This window comes from Phycodurus eques, chromosome 8 (genome assembly GCF_024500275.1).
Source record: "Phycodurus eques isolate BA_2022a chromosome 8, UOR_Pequ_1.1, whole genome shotgun sequence".
Taxonomy (NCBI): Eukaryota; Metazoa; Chordata; class Actinopteri; order Syngnathiformes; family Syngnathidae; genus Phycodurus; species Phycodurus eques.
This window is the reverse complement of record NC_084532.1, coordinates 15,162,401-15,179,666: the sequence shown is the minus strand read 5'-3', so window position 1 is coordinate 15,179,666 and position 17,266 is coordinate 15,162,401. Positions and strand designations below refer to the sequence as shown.

Sequence of the window (17,266 nt, the reverse complement as noted above, 5' to 3'; positions counted from 1 at the left end):
GCCTGGAGGTGGGCCTCGAAGGTGAGCGCCTTGTGGGCGGGCCTGCACCCATGGGGGCCAGAGCCCAAAAGGGTAACGTGCGTCCCCCTTCCCATGGGCTCACCACCTGTGGGTGGGGCCATAGGGGTCGGGTGCAGTGCGAGCTGAGCGGTGGCTGAAGGCAGGGACCTTGCCAATCCGATCCCCGGCTACAGAAGCTGGCTCTAGGGACGTGGAATGTCACCTCTCTGGCAGGGAAGGAGCCCGAGCTGGTGTGTGAGGTCGAGAAGTTCCGACTATATATAGTCGGACTCCACACACTGCTGGGGCTCTGGTACCAGTCCTCTTGAGAGGGTTTGGACTCTCTTCCACTCTGGAGTTGCCCACGGTGAGAGGCCCCGAGCAGGTGTGGGTATACTTATTGCCCCCTGGCTCGGCGCTTATACGTTGGGGTTCACTACGTCTCTCGGCTGGCCTCGGAGAATAAAGTGGCTGGGGAGCGGGAAGTCTGGGCGTCCCTGCTAAAGCTACTGCCCCCCGCGACCTGACCTCGGATAAGTGGTAGAGAATGGATGGATGGATCAAATTTATCGAGTTATGCCAGGGACATATAGTGACAGGCAGAACAATTAAATGCTCCCCCACTAGATAGCAGAAGGTACAGTAAATTAACGTGTGTTTCCACCCTCTGTGACATTTTGGTTTGGTGGTGTGCCATGAGTTTTTTCAAATGTAAAATACATATGTGTCTTGGCTCAATAAAGGTTGGGAAACACTGCATGGTATGCACTCATTGCATGTATCCCAAGATATCCCTGTGTGCCTGAGTGTCTCCTGTATTCTCGGTCTGTCATAGGGGGGCATAAAAGCTGTGATCTGGACAGATGTTTTCCAGATTGTTGTGATGTTTTCAGGCTTTGTGGCCATTTTCATCCACGGCACAGTTCTGGTTGGTGGTCCTGCAGCAGTGCTGGAAATTGCTAACAATGGATCGCGGATTAATTTTAATGAGTAAGTGATGACAATTTCATTAGTCAAAGAGTATTCTTTGTATGAAGATAGAGCCAGTTGACACAATTAGTATAAGCCTTCCATTAGGATTTTTCTAAAGAGCTAAGAGTAGTATACAGTTATTTTACCGATAATACAAGTGCAGTGCATTGCTTGCTTGGAGGCAAAGATGTGTCAGTTGATTTTTCACAGATTCATATAACTATGCGGACAACAACATGGCTTTATCCAGAGTTGGTTTAGTTTTAGGTTTTGAAATGGAACAAAAAAGACAACGTGTCACGTTTGCATGTCACCCTAGAATATAATATACGCATAATCACCTGTACAAATAGTAAATTGAATTGAAGACTAAAAAAATAATAATAATAACCTAAAATGTATCATAACCTCTGCACTGTGATTGACTAGTCTACATTGTGGGTGAGTTGAGGGGGGAGTGGCAAGGGGGGGCTTAGCTAAAGGTCAGTTGACTTCCGGTAGTTGTATATTTGGTATTTTACACATTTGTGTAAACAAAATGAAATAATTGTACTTTAAGTGGCTCTCTCTGGATGTTTTGTACAGTTTTAACTTTGACCCACGACAACGTTACACCTTCTGGAGCTTGACTGTTGGGGCTTCATTTTTGTGGCTGTCCATGTATGGAGTAAACCAAGCTCAAGTCCAACGCTACGTCTCCTGCAGGACTGAGAGACAGGCCCAGTGGTGAGTCATTCCAGTCCCTGCTAAAAAAATCAACAACAACAGAGCATAGACCAGCAAGGTGCTCACCTATTAGGGACCGTTTGTAAAGCTGCTCACGCCAAAAATAACAGCAACATTTTGTCACATTTAGCTTCAAAATGTGTTTAAAAAACTGGTATACATTTTAGACAGTCACTTTTCTGACTACTTTCTACTTTTTAGAACAATATTTGTCAACTGTATAGTTCCATCCATCCATTTTCTGAGCCGCTTCTCCTCACTAGGGTCACAGGCGTGCTGGAGCCTATCCCAGCTATCATCGGGCAGGAGGCGGGATACACCCTGAACTGGTTGCCAGCCAATCGCAGGGCACATATAAACAAACAACCATTCACACCTCCGGGCAATTTAGACTCTTCAATTAACCTACCATGCATGTTTTTTGGATGTGGGAGGAAACCGGAGTGCCCGGAGAAAACCCACACAGGCACGGGGAGAACATGCAAACTCCACACAGGCGGGGCCGGGGATTTAACCCCGGTCCACAGAACTGACTAACCAGTCATCCACCGTGCCGTCACGCCAACTGTATAGTTAATGTATGTCACCGTTATATAAATATATCTAAATATAATACATATATATGTGTATATATATATATATCTTAAATGTAAATTTAAATAATCTTAAAACTAAATGTTTTATATATATTTAAATGTTAAATGTAAATCTAAATGTAAATATTAAATATACATGTTAAATGCTAACTGTAAATGTTTCAGGTCAAACTAAATAGTTAGCTAATATGCAAGTCCACACTGTCAAGAAACGGATGTAACAAAATAAAAGCTGTGTTTATAGCGTCAAATAGCAACATAAAAAAAAAGAAAAGAATAATAATTATGCAGGGAAATGGACCCTTTGAAATATCACTGTCTGAAACCAGTTATGGAAATGTTATTTGACAAGTATTTTGAGTGTTTAGTGTCACTTTTATGAAGAAGTGCCGCATGAAAGTCGCAGGGAGGGAGGGAAGAAAAGAGAGCAGTGAGAAGAAAAGAGAACCAGCCAGAGACCAGTGCTTCTAACTGGCCTGCCCACTCAGAGTGCTTGCCCGCCAGCCGCAAGAGCCCTGGAGATAGATTTGGTGGCAAGGGGGGTGAGGGAAGAAAAAAAGAACTGTTGCTGCCGCTGTGGTTCTTTTTCAGCATGAAGCGTCACCCCCCCCCCTTTCCTCCTTCCCTCCTTGCGCTCTCGGTTCCCGCGACGTCCACACGAATGGCTGCTTTCTGTTTCGGTTGTCCAGTGCTGAAGGTGGACAGCGGCCGATGGCAGAGGCACTGAGGCAGATGGCGGTAGCTGTGTTAGGTGGCTTCCTTGCTTGAGAAAGGAGGCTGAGGTCCCAGCCAGCGAAGATTTCCGAGGGAGAAGCAGCATCTTCCAACTGCACCCACCCATAACCCATTGCAGAGCTGTTGCGAAGCAGCACTTCTTCATAAAAGTGACACTAAACTCTCAAAGTACTCATCAAATAAGGTTTCTCTAGCTGGTTTGTTATTTCAGGTAGTGATCATCTATGTTCAAGAGTCCATTTCCCTGTAAAATATGTTTTTTAAATACGTTATTTAACACTGAAAACACCCAGCTTTTATTGTGGCACTTCCATTTCTTGGCAGTATGGATTTGCATATTACCTAAATATTTAGTTCCAACATTGAAACATTTATATTTAACATTTAGTTTTAATATGTATATTTAAATGTAATAATTATATTTAGATTGGCGCCACAGTGGAGGACTGGTTAGCACATCTGCCTCACAGTTCGGAGGACCGGGGTTCAACGCCTGTGTGGCGTTTGCATGTTCTCCTCGTGTCTGTGTGGCTTTTCTCCGGGCACTCTGGTTTCCTCCAACATCCCGAAAACATGCATGGTAGGTTGATTGAAGACTCTAAATTGCCTGTAAGTGTGAATGTGTGCGCGAATGGTTGTTTGTTGATATGTGCCCTGCGATTGGCTGGCGACCAGTTCAGGGTGTGCCCCGCTTCTCGCCCGAAGATAGCTGGGATAGGCTGCAGCACGCCCGTGATCCTTGTGAGGATATAGCGGTACAGAAAATGGATGAATATTTAGATTGATTTAACATTTATATATAGATTTAACATTTACATTTAAGTTTTACATTTAAACATATATTTAGCATTTAGGTTTGAGATTTAGGTCTCACGTTTAATTTTTGGATTTAACTATAAAGTTGACAAATATTGTTCTAAATGTGCAGAAAAGTGACTCTCGAAAATTCACACGTTTTTTTTTTTTTTTTAAAACACTGTTATTTTCTGTGTGAGTCGCTTTACAAACAGCACCCCTTACTCAACAGCGCAGCCTATGCTGTTTTTCTTGGTTTTTTTGTGTTGCTCTTGCTGGTGACCAGCAGGGCAACAGCAGCCTGCACGAAAACACAACAAAACTGCATATCCTGGTTATGCTAGTGAGCAACTTGATGGTCTATGCCGTTTTTTTGTTTGTTTGGGTTTTTTGTTTTTTTCTACAGTGATGCCTGTGCCTATTCCCACCTCTTGCAGACTTTTTTTCGTTGAGGTAGACAGCAGTGTTAACCAAGACAATGTTGCAAAAAAGCAAACTCAAGTGTGTCAAGTATCTGACGAATCAAGTACTGTTAAGTAATATTAAAGTGATAGTGGCTTTAGTTCTAGGAAATGAGGAAATTTAACTTTTTCTGTTCCATCTACACAAAGTAAATTCATATTGAAACTGAGTCACTATTAAAATTGGGGTTATGACTTTTTCTTGCAGGGCAATATTTGTCAACCAAGTAGGTTTGTGCCTAATTGTCGGCAGTGCAGGTGCCTGTGGCATCGTCATGTTTGCCTATTATATCAAGTGTGATCCACTGAAGTCTGGAAAAGTGGCTTCTCCTGATCTTGTGAGTTGAGCGCTGCATGGTGCTGTCTTTGGTCATCATTGCTTATTCTTTCTGTATTTTGAAATTGATAGTCCCGAGTGATGGAAAGACATGTTTTATTTAGTGGTAGATTTGTAAATTGGTTACTTAAGTTATGAAGTTTGAGTTATATATAAACAATAATACAGAAGAAAACTGATATATTGTACATACCACTTTGAAGATACATTAAAAGTTAGTTAACAATAACACCTTTTCTCTCTCTTTTTTTGATGCAGTATATGCCATACTTTGTGCTTGATATATTCAAGAGCTATCCTGGCTTTCCGGGTCTTTTCCTGGCCTGCGCATATAGTGGCACTTTGAGGTATTTCAATCTTGAAAACAATCTCATATTACTTATTGAGAATTGTATATTAAAGGAGACCGACAGTATTATTAATTGTTTTCATAATGTAAAAGTCTCCGGAGGTGTGGCCTCGGTGACCCATGTCCGTGCAAGGGAAAATGGAATCCATTAATCATACTCGTCAGAGAGAGGGTCATTTGAGCTGTACTTTGGCCCCTCACCTGGGACCTGTTTGTCATGGATGACCCTACCAGGAGAATAACGCCCAAGAGAGCTTAGCTCCTAGGATCAATGGGACACACAAGGCCACCACGACAAGGTGTCGGATAGCTCAGGCAGGGGACTGATAATAATACTGGTCTCAAAATACTCACTAATTGTGAATAAATTGTGACGTGTGAAATATGGGCCTGTTTAATAAAACATGAAGTTGATATACTTGCAGGAAGCCATGACTTTTTCTGTTGTATAAATGGCAACAGTTACACATGTTTATTTTACCTTTTTTCCTTCAAAGATACATATTTGTGATTAATAAATAATAAATTTCAGATAAATTAGGTGAAATTGTAAACATTTTCCACGGGACCCCTAGTGATCCCTTACAGCACACTCATGTGCTAAGGCACCTGGGTTGAAAATCACTGGTCTGGTACATCTAGTCCACCTCCACCAGTTCAGAGTAATTCTACTAACAAATACTGGTAATGACAAAAAAGAATTAAATGAAGGAAGACTTTCAATAAAAAAATTTTGCAGCACAGTTTCCACGAGTATTAATGCGATGGCTGCAGTAACGATGGAGGACCTCTTTCGACAATATCTGCGCAACATGAGCCAGAAGAAACGGATCCTTATTTCTAAGGGACTGAGTAAGATTGATGAATACTCATTCATTCATTCACAATTTTGTTTAAAAATCTACAAGGCTGAGGCTGTTGTTCAATGTAAATGAGAACAGCAGCACGCTGATGCTGTCACATACAGTGAGGCCACACTATTGACTCTTCTTTCTTTCTATTCTCTTTCAAGCCTTCCTCTATGGAGTTGCTTGTATAATCATAGCTGTTCTAGCCTCCTTCCCGGACTGGGGAGTTCTTCAGGTAAACAACTCGGTAACCAATTTTGTGCATAGCATCTTCTTTGTAGCGTGAACCCTCAACAGTCAAACACAGTCTATTTTGTGTTGCTGGTTGACATCCAAGTTGTTCTACAGTCATTTCAAAATATAATTTTCATAATTTAATAATTAACTGGCGGCACGGTGTACGACTGGTTAGAGTGTCTGCCTCACAGTTCTGAGGACCGGGGTTCAATCCCTGGCCTCGCCTGTGTGGAGTTTGCATGTTCTCCCCGTGCCTGGGTTGGTTTTCTCTGGGTCCTCCCACATCCCAAAAACATGCATGGTAGGTTAATTGACAACTCTAAATTGCCTGTAGGTGTGAATGTGAGTGCGAATGGTTGTTTGTTTATATGCGCCTAGCGATTGGCTGGCAACCAGTTCAGGGTGCACCCCGCCTCCTGCCCGATGGTAGCTGGGATTGGCTCCAGCACTCCCGCGACCCTTGTGAGGAGAAGCGGCTCTGACAATGGATGGATGGATGGATAATAATTAACTTTATTAACCTGCACAGGCAATGTTTTAAATAACCTTTACATTTTCATCCATTCATTCATCTTCTGTACCGCTTATCCTCACCAGTGTCGCAGGCTTGCTCGAGCCTATCCCAGCTGTCTTTGGGCGAGAGGCGGGGTACACCCGAAGTGGTCGCCTGCCAATAACAGGGCACATATAAACAAACCACCATTCACACTCACATTCGCACCTACAGGCAATTTAGAGTCCTCAATTAACCTACCATGCATGTTTTGGGATGTGGGAGGAAACCGGAGTACCCGGAGAAAACCCACGCAGGCACGGGGAGAACCTGCAAACTCCACACAGGCAAGGCTGAATTTGAACCCGGGTCCTCAGAACTGTGAGGCAGACGTGCTAACCAGCCGGCCACTGTGCTACCCCTTTACATTTTGCCACTTTATAATAAAACTAAAATAAAATAACACTCCTCACCCTTTGATGACACCTAACAATGTAATGGAGAAGGAACAGGATGGAAGTGTTTGGAGAGTGTTACTCTCACCTACTGGCGTTTTATGAGTCATGCTGGAATGAATTAATAAATGTTGTGTACTGCACAATACATGTCTTTACGTTTGCTGCTTGGTAAATGTATTTTGTGTATGTAATTGATATGTAATTATTTGTTGTTGTTGTGACTTTCAGCTTGTCCCATCAGGGGTCACCACAGCGAGTCACTTGCTTTATTTGTTTGTCACAGTTTTTCCGTAGGATGGCCCACCCATTTTGAAATTCATTTTTCTTTTTATCATGCCGAAAAATCTAAGTGCTTTCTGCGAGAGGCGTAGAGCTAAAACCCAAAGCCACTTGCCTCAAGTTTCACATCTTTAGTTCAACTATTTGTCCACGGTCATTGTGTTCTCTCCTCAGGGGTCCTTTACAGTCATGGCTGTGATCAGTGGTCCATTGCTAGGTGTATTCATCTTGGGGATGTTTATTCCTGCCTCAAATGCACTGGTGAGGTTTTGTTTTTGTCAAATATGAAGGAGCTTCAGAAATTATTAGCGCAAACTTGACAACATTTTGGGACTTCTTTCAAAACCGTTGTAGGCATACAACTGAAACAATTTTTTTTTCATTTGTCATTCTTCTTCCGCTTTAGTAGGGTTGTGTTGGGAGAAGGGAAGACAAATGTGGAAAAATAACCAATAAATTACTGAAATGATTGGTGCAATGTCCTGATCAGGGATACGGAATTGTGCACCTCGTTTTTCTTGTTACTCAAAGGTCAACTTTGATAATGAGTTATAGTGTGTATGGTGGTGCGGAGTCTTACTGCTTTTTGAATGTGATTCTGCATACTTCATTAAACCTTGAGTATATTTTCTTTTTCTTTTCTCACTTTATTTTTTTTACACCACTTGATGAGGCCGGCCCTTCTTTTGGACTAAGTACTGCAAAAAAGCCACAAAAAGAAAAAGTGAATGCTTCAAAGTTAAATCTTTGATGATCCTGAGCTGAAGTCTCACACCATTTACCTGTCTTCATGCATGATGTGTGATGGCATTTCAGACTCAAGAGGAGAGTTATATATTTCCCTTGGTTTTTGTTACATATTAAATTGTAAGACCTCAGGGCAATATGGCTCGAAAGGTTCAATTGCCTATTTTGACGTTTCAGGGGGCATTCTCTGGAACAGGAGTGGGTTATTGTGTCTCTTTGTGGCTGGCTGTTGGTTCCACTCTTTACCCGCCCAGTTCAAGGACCATGGGCGTATTGCCTAGTTACACAGCCGAGTGTGAACCTCGAAACATCACCCTGAATGGTACACACCATCAAGACTCCATCTCAACCGCACTTGATCTTGACAACCCAGGGTCAGTGATACCCGAAAAGCAATTATCTTTTTCAGTAATGACATATATTAAATACACACAAGTAAAAATTCTGTGCATATCAGTAATATCCAAGGCATCAAGGAACTAAAGACATTTGTCATCTCTTCCAATATCTAGGGGCCTGCATAACTTGTACTCTATCTCCTATCTCTATATTGGTGCCCTGGCAACAAGCTCGGTTGTCCTAGTTGGGCTCCTCATGAGCTATGCTGCAGGTAAGCACACAGTATAAAAACACTCAGGGTACATTAATAAATAGACTAATCAACGTAATTGTTTCTCAAACGTTTACTCGGTCACAAACATCTGGCTTTACTTGCTCACGTTTTGTGTGTTCTTGGGCAAAAGCTAGTGCTGTATGTTGCAGGTTTGGCAAAGTGTCCACCTATGTAAATATGGAGCCCGTTTCGGCTAGTCTATGTTCAGTTTTATGGTGAATTTTGATGTCACATTATTGCGGACGTGAGCAAATTTCTCCCAACACGCAGGACCAATGAAGAGAACTGATCTTAAAGAGGGTTTATTATGGTGGGACTTGGGTAAGAAGCAAGCAGTCATCCAATCACAGAGCGGGGTAAGTGATGATGTCACATTTTCTTCTAAAAGATGACAAATACTGCTGCCATCATGACTCGGTGCATCCGTTTATAAATATGAAGATCTGTTTATGGCATCTCCAGTTTTCTGTAGTGCTTTGTCCTCATTAGGGTCACAGGTGAGCCCAGCTGACTTTGGGCGAGAGGAATGGGTACACCCTTGACTGGTCGCAGGTCAATCACAGTCCACATATAGACAAACAACCATTCGGACTCACATCCACACCTATGAACTATTTAAAACAGGGATGTCAAACTAATTTTCAGTGTGGGCCACGTTGTAGTTATGTTTTCCATAGTGGGCCATTATGACTAAAATGATGTAAATGTACGCCTGAAAAAAAAAAATGAATGAGATCAAAAATAACACTTCTACCTTTGTTGGTATTTTTATCTGGGGGCATGCCCAGACACTTAGCATGCCACATAATTTTATGTGGCATGCTAAGTGTCGGCTTCACATTTCTTGCTAAAGTACTGTATATATTGAAATTGTAAATTATCTTATGTTTAATAATGTTGAGACATTGCATATTTGTTTTATTAACACATTTTGTTTGCATAAATTCAACAATATTTTAACTATTTTTTCTTGATTGTATATACAGCTCTGAAAATAATTATGAGACCACAGCAGAATTATCAGTTTTTTTCAATTTAGCAATTTATAGGTATAGATTTGAGCAAAATGAACATTGGTTTTATTCTATAAATTACTTCCTTACAACATAATTCCGACTACAACTAAACTAAAATAAATTGTCACTTAAAGTCGGAGTTTGCAAAAAACATGATAATGATGATATAATCTAACAAAAACAAAAACAAAAAAAGTAATGTTATTACTTACAAAGTAATAACACCAACTCACTATGCCCAAAATGTAGTCCTCGCCCAGCCCGAAGGCGAGACGATGTCCCCCATTTGGTGGAAAGAAGGGCGGATAGGGTCGCCTGACAAGGCAACGATAAGGAGGATGACCCGGAGAGCAGCCACGGGGCATGAGAGGGGAGCCCCAATAGCAAGCAGCCATCTAGCCAGTGGGTCCAGCCCCAGGAACACCGCCATGAGCCTAGTGAGAACCCACCTCCCCCCCTGTTACTATGACTGCCAGGTCCCCGGCTGGCAGTCATTGGCCCTATCCCGTGTATACGCGTCCCCTGAGTGGTATGGTGCATTACAATCTGGAATGGCCCATGAGGATGGGGCAGGGCTGCCAGGCAGTTTTTGAAAACTTGCATATTGCACCATTAAATTAAAAAAAAAAAACATACAATTTTATTATATTTGCAGAAAATGAAAAATGGTAAAAAAATATATATATATTTAAAGTAAGACGGTTTTTTTGGTCTCGTAATTTTTTTCCTGTGGGTACATTGATATGGTTTTTGTAAAAACAGCTCACTGAGGGGGGAAAATAACTACAATGTGGTCCACAACAAAAAAAGAGTGACATTTCTGTTTCAATGCAGCATACTTTTTACGTTTGAGTATTTTTATTAAGAAACATTTTACCTTTATCCGGTACATTAAGCAGCATTCTGCTTGCTATCTATTATTGCTTGTGCAATCCATTTATTTGTATTTATTTTATCTATTCTATTTTTTGGGTTCTTCAAAAAGTCTTGTACCTTGGCTGCAGTCACTGGATTGTGTTTCACCAATCTAGCGTAACCACGAGCGACGTTTGACTCGATTTCACCAATCAAATGGAATCACACAAAGTGTAGAGACTTACATACAGAAGCAGTTTTCGAAGTGACTAATTTATGTGAAACATGGCAGTTACAACTGAGGACATAATGGCATTCGACTCATAGTCAGAAGAGGCACAAAACCCCTGGCCTCCCTGACCTTTAATCTTCTGTATGTTTACCTTACCAACTATGAAAAAGAACAGCCATGACATCTGTCTGCCTAAAAATGTCCTCATTTTAGCCTACAAAAACTCTACTGCGAACCTATTCTTGTTTATCTATGTAATCTTTGCCTGATGAACCTATTGTGCTGTTTAATGAGTGATAACAATGAAAGTTAATTTATTGTGGCTGAGTCTGCCTTCAGATTTATTATATATAAATATTAGATGTATTATCATTTCAGTTAAAGTGATAGACAAATTCTGAATTTGAACATTCCCATTTTATATTTTTGTCTGTTTGATGTTCACGCTCTGGTTAAATAAATAATACATCAGAAGTCAATCAGCAGTTACTCATTACTTGAGTAGTTTTTCACTGAATACTTATTACTGACTCAAGTAATTGTTTGGAGTACTACTTATTACTTTTATTTGAGTCATATTATTCTAAAGTAACAGGATTCTTACTTGAATAAAAGTTTTGGCTACTCCAACCTCCTCTGTCCATGACTGACAGTGGGCCTAGAAAATAATGTTGTCAGTTTGTGGTTTTGAAGTGGGGGCTAAAAGTGTTGTTTCATGGGGCCTCAAATGTATTTTCTGTTTGCTCCTAAACTATTTTTTCCCCTTTTTTAGAGCACAACATGTACAGAGAGACAGTGTGTGGCTATGACGGAGCCGCATGAAAGTGACGAAAATCAAGCAGAAGAAATGGAAAACTTTAACATTATTAAGTCCATTGTCCAAGTGTAAACAGAAGTTTTTATCCAAAGAACATACTGTAATTTATACCTTGTTGCAGGACATCTGCACATCTTAATTTCCCTCACGGGATTAATAAAGCATCTTTCTTTTTCAATCAACTTCTGTAATTGTTGGCTGGATCACAGAGCAGACTCCACAAACGATGAGCAATCGAGAAAGATTTATTTTACCAAACGTGCACACAAACGTAAAGCACAAATAACACATACCGAGAGCGAAAAACGATGACTAAAGATCGTTGCGAAACAACTAAACGGAGGTAACAAACAGGAACAAAGAGGTGGATGGAGCCACAGGGAAAGGAAGGAAAAAAAAAACCAAAAAAACAACTCTAACTTCCACCAAGTAAAAGCGTAGAAAAAAAAATCACCGAAAAAACAAAGAAATATTAGCTCTGGGAGGAACAAGACAAATACAAAACAGCGACCAGCAAGGTAATATTTCCATTTGCTGAAGTTGCACCTAAATACAAGCAAGAGTAAATTGTCAGCAGGTCTGCCAAGGACAGTGGTGTGCAAAGGGGGTGAGCGAGGGGGCGGTGTCCCCGTGGATCCACCTGGGGAGGAGCATACAAACTGACCGTCCCGAATTTCGCTCAGGAAAAACATAATTGAAGGCGCGAAATTTCCATCAGCAAAATCAGCTATCCCAAATGAATGTGTTTTTTTGGGTGTAGGCGTAGGTAGCTAGCTACAGCAATTGCACCGGATAACCGCAGATCCGAACAAAGGTGTTCAAATTCTTATCAAGTGGGGGAGAGACGACTCATGCCGGACTCCAAAGTCACCCGGCGTCGTTTTAGCCAAGCCCAAAAAATCCGGAAAACTGAAATGACAAGAAACAGTTGAACGCTATCACCACAATTGAGTACAGCACTACATAGTTCTCAGTTTTTGCATATTTTCAGCAGTTATGTTCAAACATGTAGTTACAAACAAATTTCAGAATTCACTTTACAGGGTCTTTGAGTGCATTGTACTCTGTTTAAGTGATTAAAAAAACAAATAACAGTTTTTGTGAGATCTCACTGATTTGTGCAAGACAAAAGTTGTTGTTTTTTCACCTTTGGGCTCCTTAGGTTTGAGTTTGTTGCATTTGAAGCGGGAAGTATGAACAGAAATTATTTTTCCCAATTAAGGATTAAATGCTATATATTCGCTGTCAACTTTTTTTTTTTTTTTTGGGAGAGCTCTATTTGTCCTGTATTTTCTCTCTCTTTATCCATTTTTACACAACATTTTCCCCCACATAGTACTCTCTATCTCTGCCTTCCTGCATCTATAACTCAACTTTCTCCAGCATAGTAGTCTTTATCTCTCCCTTTCTCTGTCGCTCCCCGTTGTTCTGTCTGCACCTAAAGTCATAATGATTACCGCCTGGAAACTTGATTGGCTGAGTAATATCATGGAATGTCTCATCTCGCATGTGTTTAATCTGTACTTTTCGTCATCTACATTAGCGGTTTAAAATATAAGCACGCAGACAGGTCCGCGTGGGACAGCTTCTGGGTCCGGACCCGGACCGGGATCCACCAGTTAATGACCTCTGGTGTAGGCTATGTGTTATGCATGGATGCTCTTTATATAAAAAGGCAAGCTTTGACCCCTCTCCCATGGACAACAACAGCAAAAGGGTTGATAAAAATACATTCCATATGTACAGTCTAACAGTAAATACATTAGCTAGTAGTGAAATGGAAAGCATACTTGACAAAGTCAGCATAAAATAATTACTCTGGACAAAATGCAGCCATATAATGTGCACCAACACAGATTAATTATTAACAGGAATAAAATAATAATAAATTAGGATATTCAAATAAATTTGTGAAAGAAAACATACAGACATTTCCCTGGTCATAATGGCGCTGACCTCTCCCAGGGAGAACAACAGCAAAAGGGGATAATTTACTCCTCCCCTTTTGTGTACACGTAATATATAGGGAGCAGTGTCACATTAATCAGTGTAGTATGGGTAGCCGCTGACATTAACCTTCCACATTTTAACACTACTTTCGGAGAACACATCAGGTAATATTTAACCAAAAATATTGAAGGCCTTGTCCACATGGAAACGTGTTTCAGTGTATCCGCAAAGTTTCATCCACCTCTCCTTGAGCCGTCACCTTATCGTGGTGGAGGGGTTTGTTTGTCCCAATGATCCTAGGAGCTAAGTTGTCTGGGGCTTCACGCCCCTGGTATGTTCACCCATGGCAAACAGGTCCTAGGTGAGGGACCAGACAAAGCACGGCTCAAAAAACCCCTATGAGGAACAAAATATATGGATCTAGGTTTCCCTTGCCCGGACACGGGTCACCGGGGGCCCCCTCTGGACCAAGGCCTGGAGGTGGGGTTTGAAGGCGAGTGCCTGGTGGCCGGGCCTGCACTCATGGGGTCCGGCTGGGCACAGCCCGAAAGGGTAACGTGGGTCCTCCTTCCCATGGGATCACCACCTGTGGGAGGGGCCATAGGGGTCGGGTGCAGTGTGAGCTGGGCGGTGGCCGAAGGCGCGGACCTTGGCGATCCGTCCCCGGCTACAGAAGCTGGCTCTAGGGACGTGGAATGTCACCTCTCTGGCAGGGTTATAGTCGGGCTCGCCTCCACACACGACTTGGGCTCTGGTACCAGTACTCTCGAGAGGGTTTGGAAACTTTTCCACTCTGGAGTTGCCCACGGTGAGAGGCGCCTATATGTTGGGGTTCACCCTGGTGGACGAGAGGGTAGCCTCCCTCCGCCTTCGGGTGGGGGGACGGTTCCTGACTGTTGTTTGTGCCTATGCACCAAACAGCAGTTCAGAGTAACCACCCTTTTTGGAGTCCTTAGAGGGGGTGCTGGAGAGCGCTCTCGCTGGGGACGCCATCGTTCTGCTGGGGGACTTCAACGCTCACGTGGGCAATGACAGTGAGACCTGGAAGTGCGTGATTGGGAGGAACAGCCCCCCCCCCGATCAGAACCCGAGTGGTGTTCTGTTATTGGACTTCTGTGCTTACCACGGATTGTCCATAACGAACACCATGTTCAAGCATAAGGGTGTCCACACGTGCACTTGGCACCAGGACACCCTAGGTCGCCATTCAATGATCGACTTTGTGGTCCTGTCATCGGACTTTCGGCCACATGTCTTGGACACTCGGGTGAAGAGAGGGGCGGAGCTGTCAACTGATCACCATCTGGTGGTGAGTTGGCTCCGATGCTGGGGGAAGATGCCGGGCCGACGTGGCATGCCCAAACGTATTGTGAGGGTCTGCTGGGAACGTCTGGCAGAATCCCCTGTCAGAAGGAGTTTCAACTCCCACCTCCGGCAGAACTTCACCCACGTCCTGGGGGAGGCGGGGGACATTGAGTCCGAGTGGACCATGTTCCGCGCCTCTATTGCCTTGGCGGCCAATCGGAGCTGTGGCCGTAAGGTTGTCGGTGCCTATCATGGCGGCAATCCTCGAATCCGTTGGTGGACACCAGCGGTGAGCGATGCCGTCAAGCTGAAGATGGAGTCCTATCGGGCCTTTTTGGCCTGTGGGACTCCTGAGGCAGCTGATGGGTACCGGCTGGCCAAGCAAAATGTGGCTTTGGTGGTCGCTGAGGCAAAAGCCCGGGCCTGGGAGGAGGTCGGTGAGGCCATGGAGAACGACTTCAGGGCGTCTTCGAGGAAATTCTGGTCCACCATCCAGCGTCTCAGGAGGGGGAAGCAGTGCACCATCAACACTGTGTATCGTGGGGATGGCGGGCTGCTGACCTCGACTCGGGACATTGTGAATCAGTGGGGAGAATACTTCGAAGACCTCCTCAATTCCACCGACACGCCTTCCCTTGAGGAAGCAGAGTATGGGTTCTCTGAGGCGGGCTCTCCTATCTCTGGGGTTGAGGTCACCGAAGTGGTTAAAAAGCTCCTCGGTGGCAAGGCCCCAGGGGTGGATGAGATTCGCCCGCAGTTCCTAAAGGCTATGGATGTTGTGGGGCTGTCCTGGTTGACACGCCTCTGCAACATCGCGTGCACATCTGGGACAGTGCCTCTGGATTGGCAGACTGCGGTGGTGGTCCCCCTTTTTAAGAAGGGGGACCGGAGGGTGTGTTCCACCTACAGGGGGATCACACTCCTCGGCCTCCCTGGTAAGGTCTACTCAGGGGTGCTGGAGAGGAGGGTCCGTCGGGAAGTCGAATCTCAGATTCAGGAGGAGCAGTGTGGTTTCCGTCCTGGCCGTGGAATGGTGGACCAGCTCTACACCCTCGGCAGTGTCCTCGAGGGTGCATAGGAGATCGTCCAACCAGTCTACATGTGTTTTGTGGACCTGGAGAAGGCGTTCGATCGTGTCCCACGTGGAGTCCTGTGGGGGGTGATTTGGGAGTATGGGGTACCGAACCCCCTGATACAGGCTGTTGAGTCCCTGTATGACCAGAGTCAGAGTTTGGTCCGCATTGCCCGCAGTAAGCCGGTCTCGTTTCCGGGAGACCGGCTTACTCCAGGACACGCTGGAAAGACTACGTCTCTCGGCTTGCCTGGGAACGCCTCGGGATCTCCTCGAAAGAGCTAGAGGAAGTGGCTGGAGAGAGGGAAGTCCAAATTCCTCCATAAAGTTTAAAGTTTAAAATAGGTTGTCCTTTTTGCATAACAAAAAAAAAAGAAATGTATATCAAAACAATAGCTTTCACCCTCATACTTTTGCTCTTGCCAGAGATAATAGTTTGTCATGCATGATTTTTCAGGAGTGACTCTACTGTATGTAGGACTTTTAAGGGCAAGAAGCCAAATGTGGGTGCTGGAGTGGGTGTTCGACAATAATCATAATATTGAAGAGGAGTGAATGAAATTATAATGATGTATCATTATTAAATATAATATGTATCATTATTAAATATGAGATTAAAAATTACAGTTTTGTCTTCTATTCATCCTGTATATGCTACCCTTGGGTCAAATTATTCAGGACTTTAATTTTGACGATCACAGCTATGCAGATGCCACACAGTTATATCTAGCAGTGTCTCCAGATGACTGCAGTTCAATTGAGGTGTTGTGTCACTGTCTAAAACAGATAAATAACTGGATGAACCAAGATTTTCTTCAATCAAACCACAACAAAACTGAGATAATTGTTTTGGGAAATAAAGAAAAGAGCATTCCTGTTAGTAAATACCTGCAGTCACTCTCTTTAAAAAACAAAGACCAAGTCCGAAACCTTGGTGTTCTTATAGATTCTGACCTGACGTTCAACAGTCATATCAAATCAATGACTAAAACTGCCTTCTACCATCTGAAGAACATATCCAGAGTGAAGGCTTGTATGTGCCAAGCAGACCAGGAGAAGCGCATCCATGCTTTTATCTCAAGTAGACTTGACTATTGTAATGGTCTTCTGACTGGACTCGCCAAAAAGAGCATTAAACAGCTGCAGCTCATTCAGAATGTTGCACCTCAGGTTCTGACCAGAACAAAGAGGTCAGAGCATATTACTCCAATTCCAATTCAAGTTTTTACACTGGCATCCAGTCACTTTTAGAATAGATTTTAAAGTTCTGCTACTGGTCTATAAATCACTAAACGGTTTAGGTCCTGAATACATGAAAGAAATGCTCATGGAATATAAACCCAGTAGCGCTCTGAGATTCAAAGACATTCTTA

At 43.2% G+C, this 17,266-nt stretch overlaps 1 protein-coding gene across 1 annotated transcript in view; it reads left to right on the top strand.

Moving 5' to 3' along the window:
- The window catches only part of slc5a5 (solute carrier family 5 member 5), a 31,914-nt gene extending 20,276 nt beyond the window's left edge, over positions 1-11,638 (top strand). The window contains 11 exon segments of the mRNA XM_061683742.1: positions 836-990; positions 1,558-1,698; positions 4,494-4,623; positions 4,881-4,969; positions 5,711-5,823; positions 5,984-6,054; positions 7,461-7,547; positions 8,211-8,407; positions 8,546-8,643; positions 8,917-9,002; positions 11,522-11,638. Coding sequence (XP_061539726.1) covers positions 836-990; positions 1,558-1,698; positions 4,494-4,623; positions 4,881-4,969; positions 5,711-5,823; positions 5,984-6,054; positions 7,461-7,547; positions 8,211-8,407; positions 8,546-8,643; positions 8,917-9,002; positions 11,522-11,638 — 1,284 coding nt within the window.
- The last annotated feature ends 5,628 nt before the right edge of the window (positions 11,639-17,266 follow it).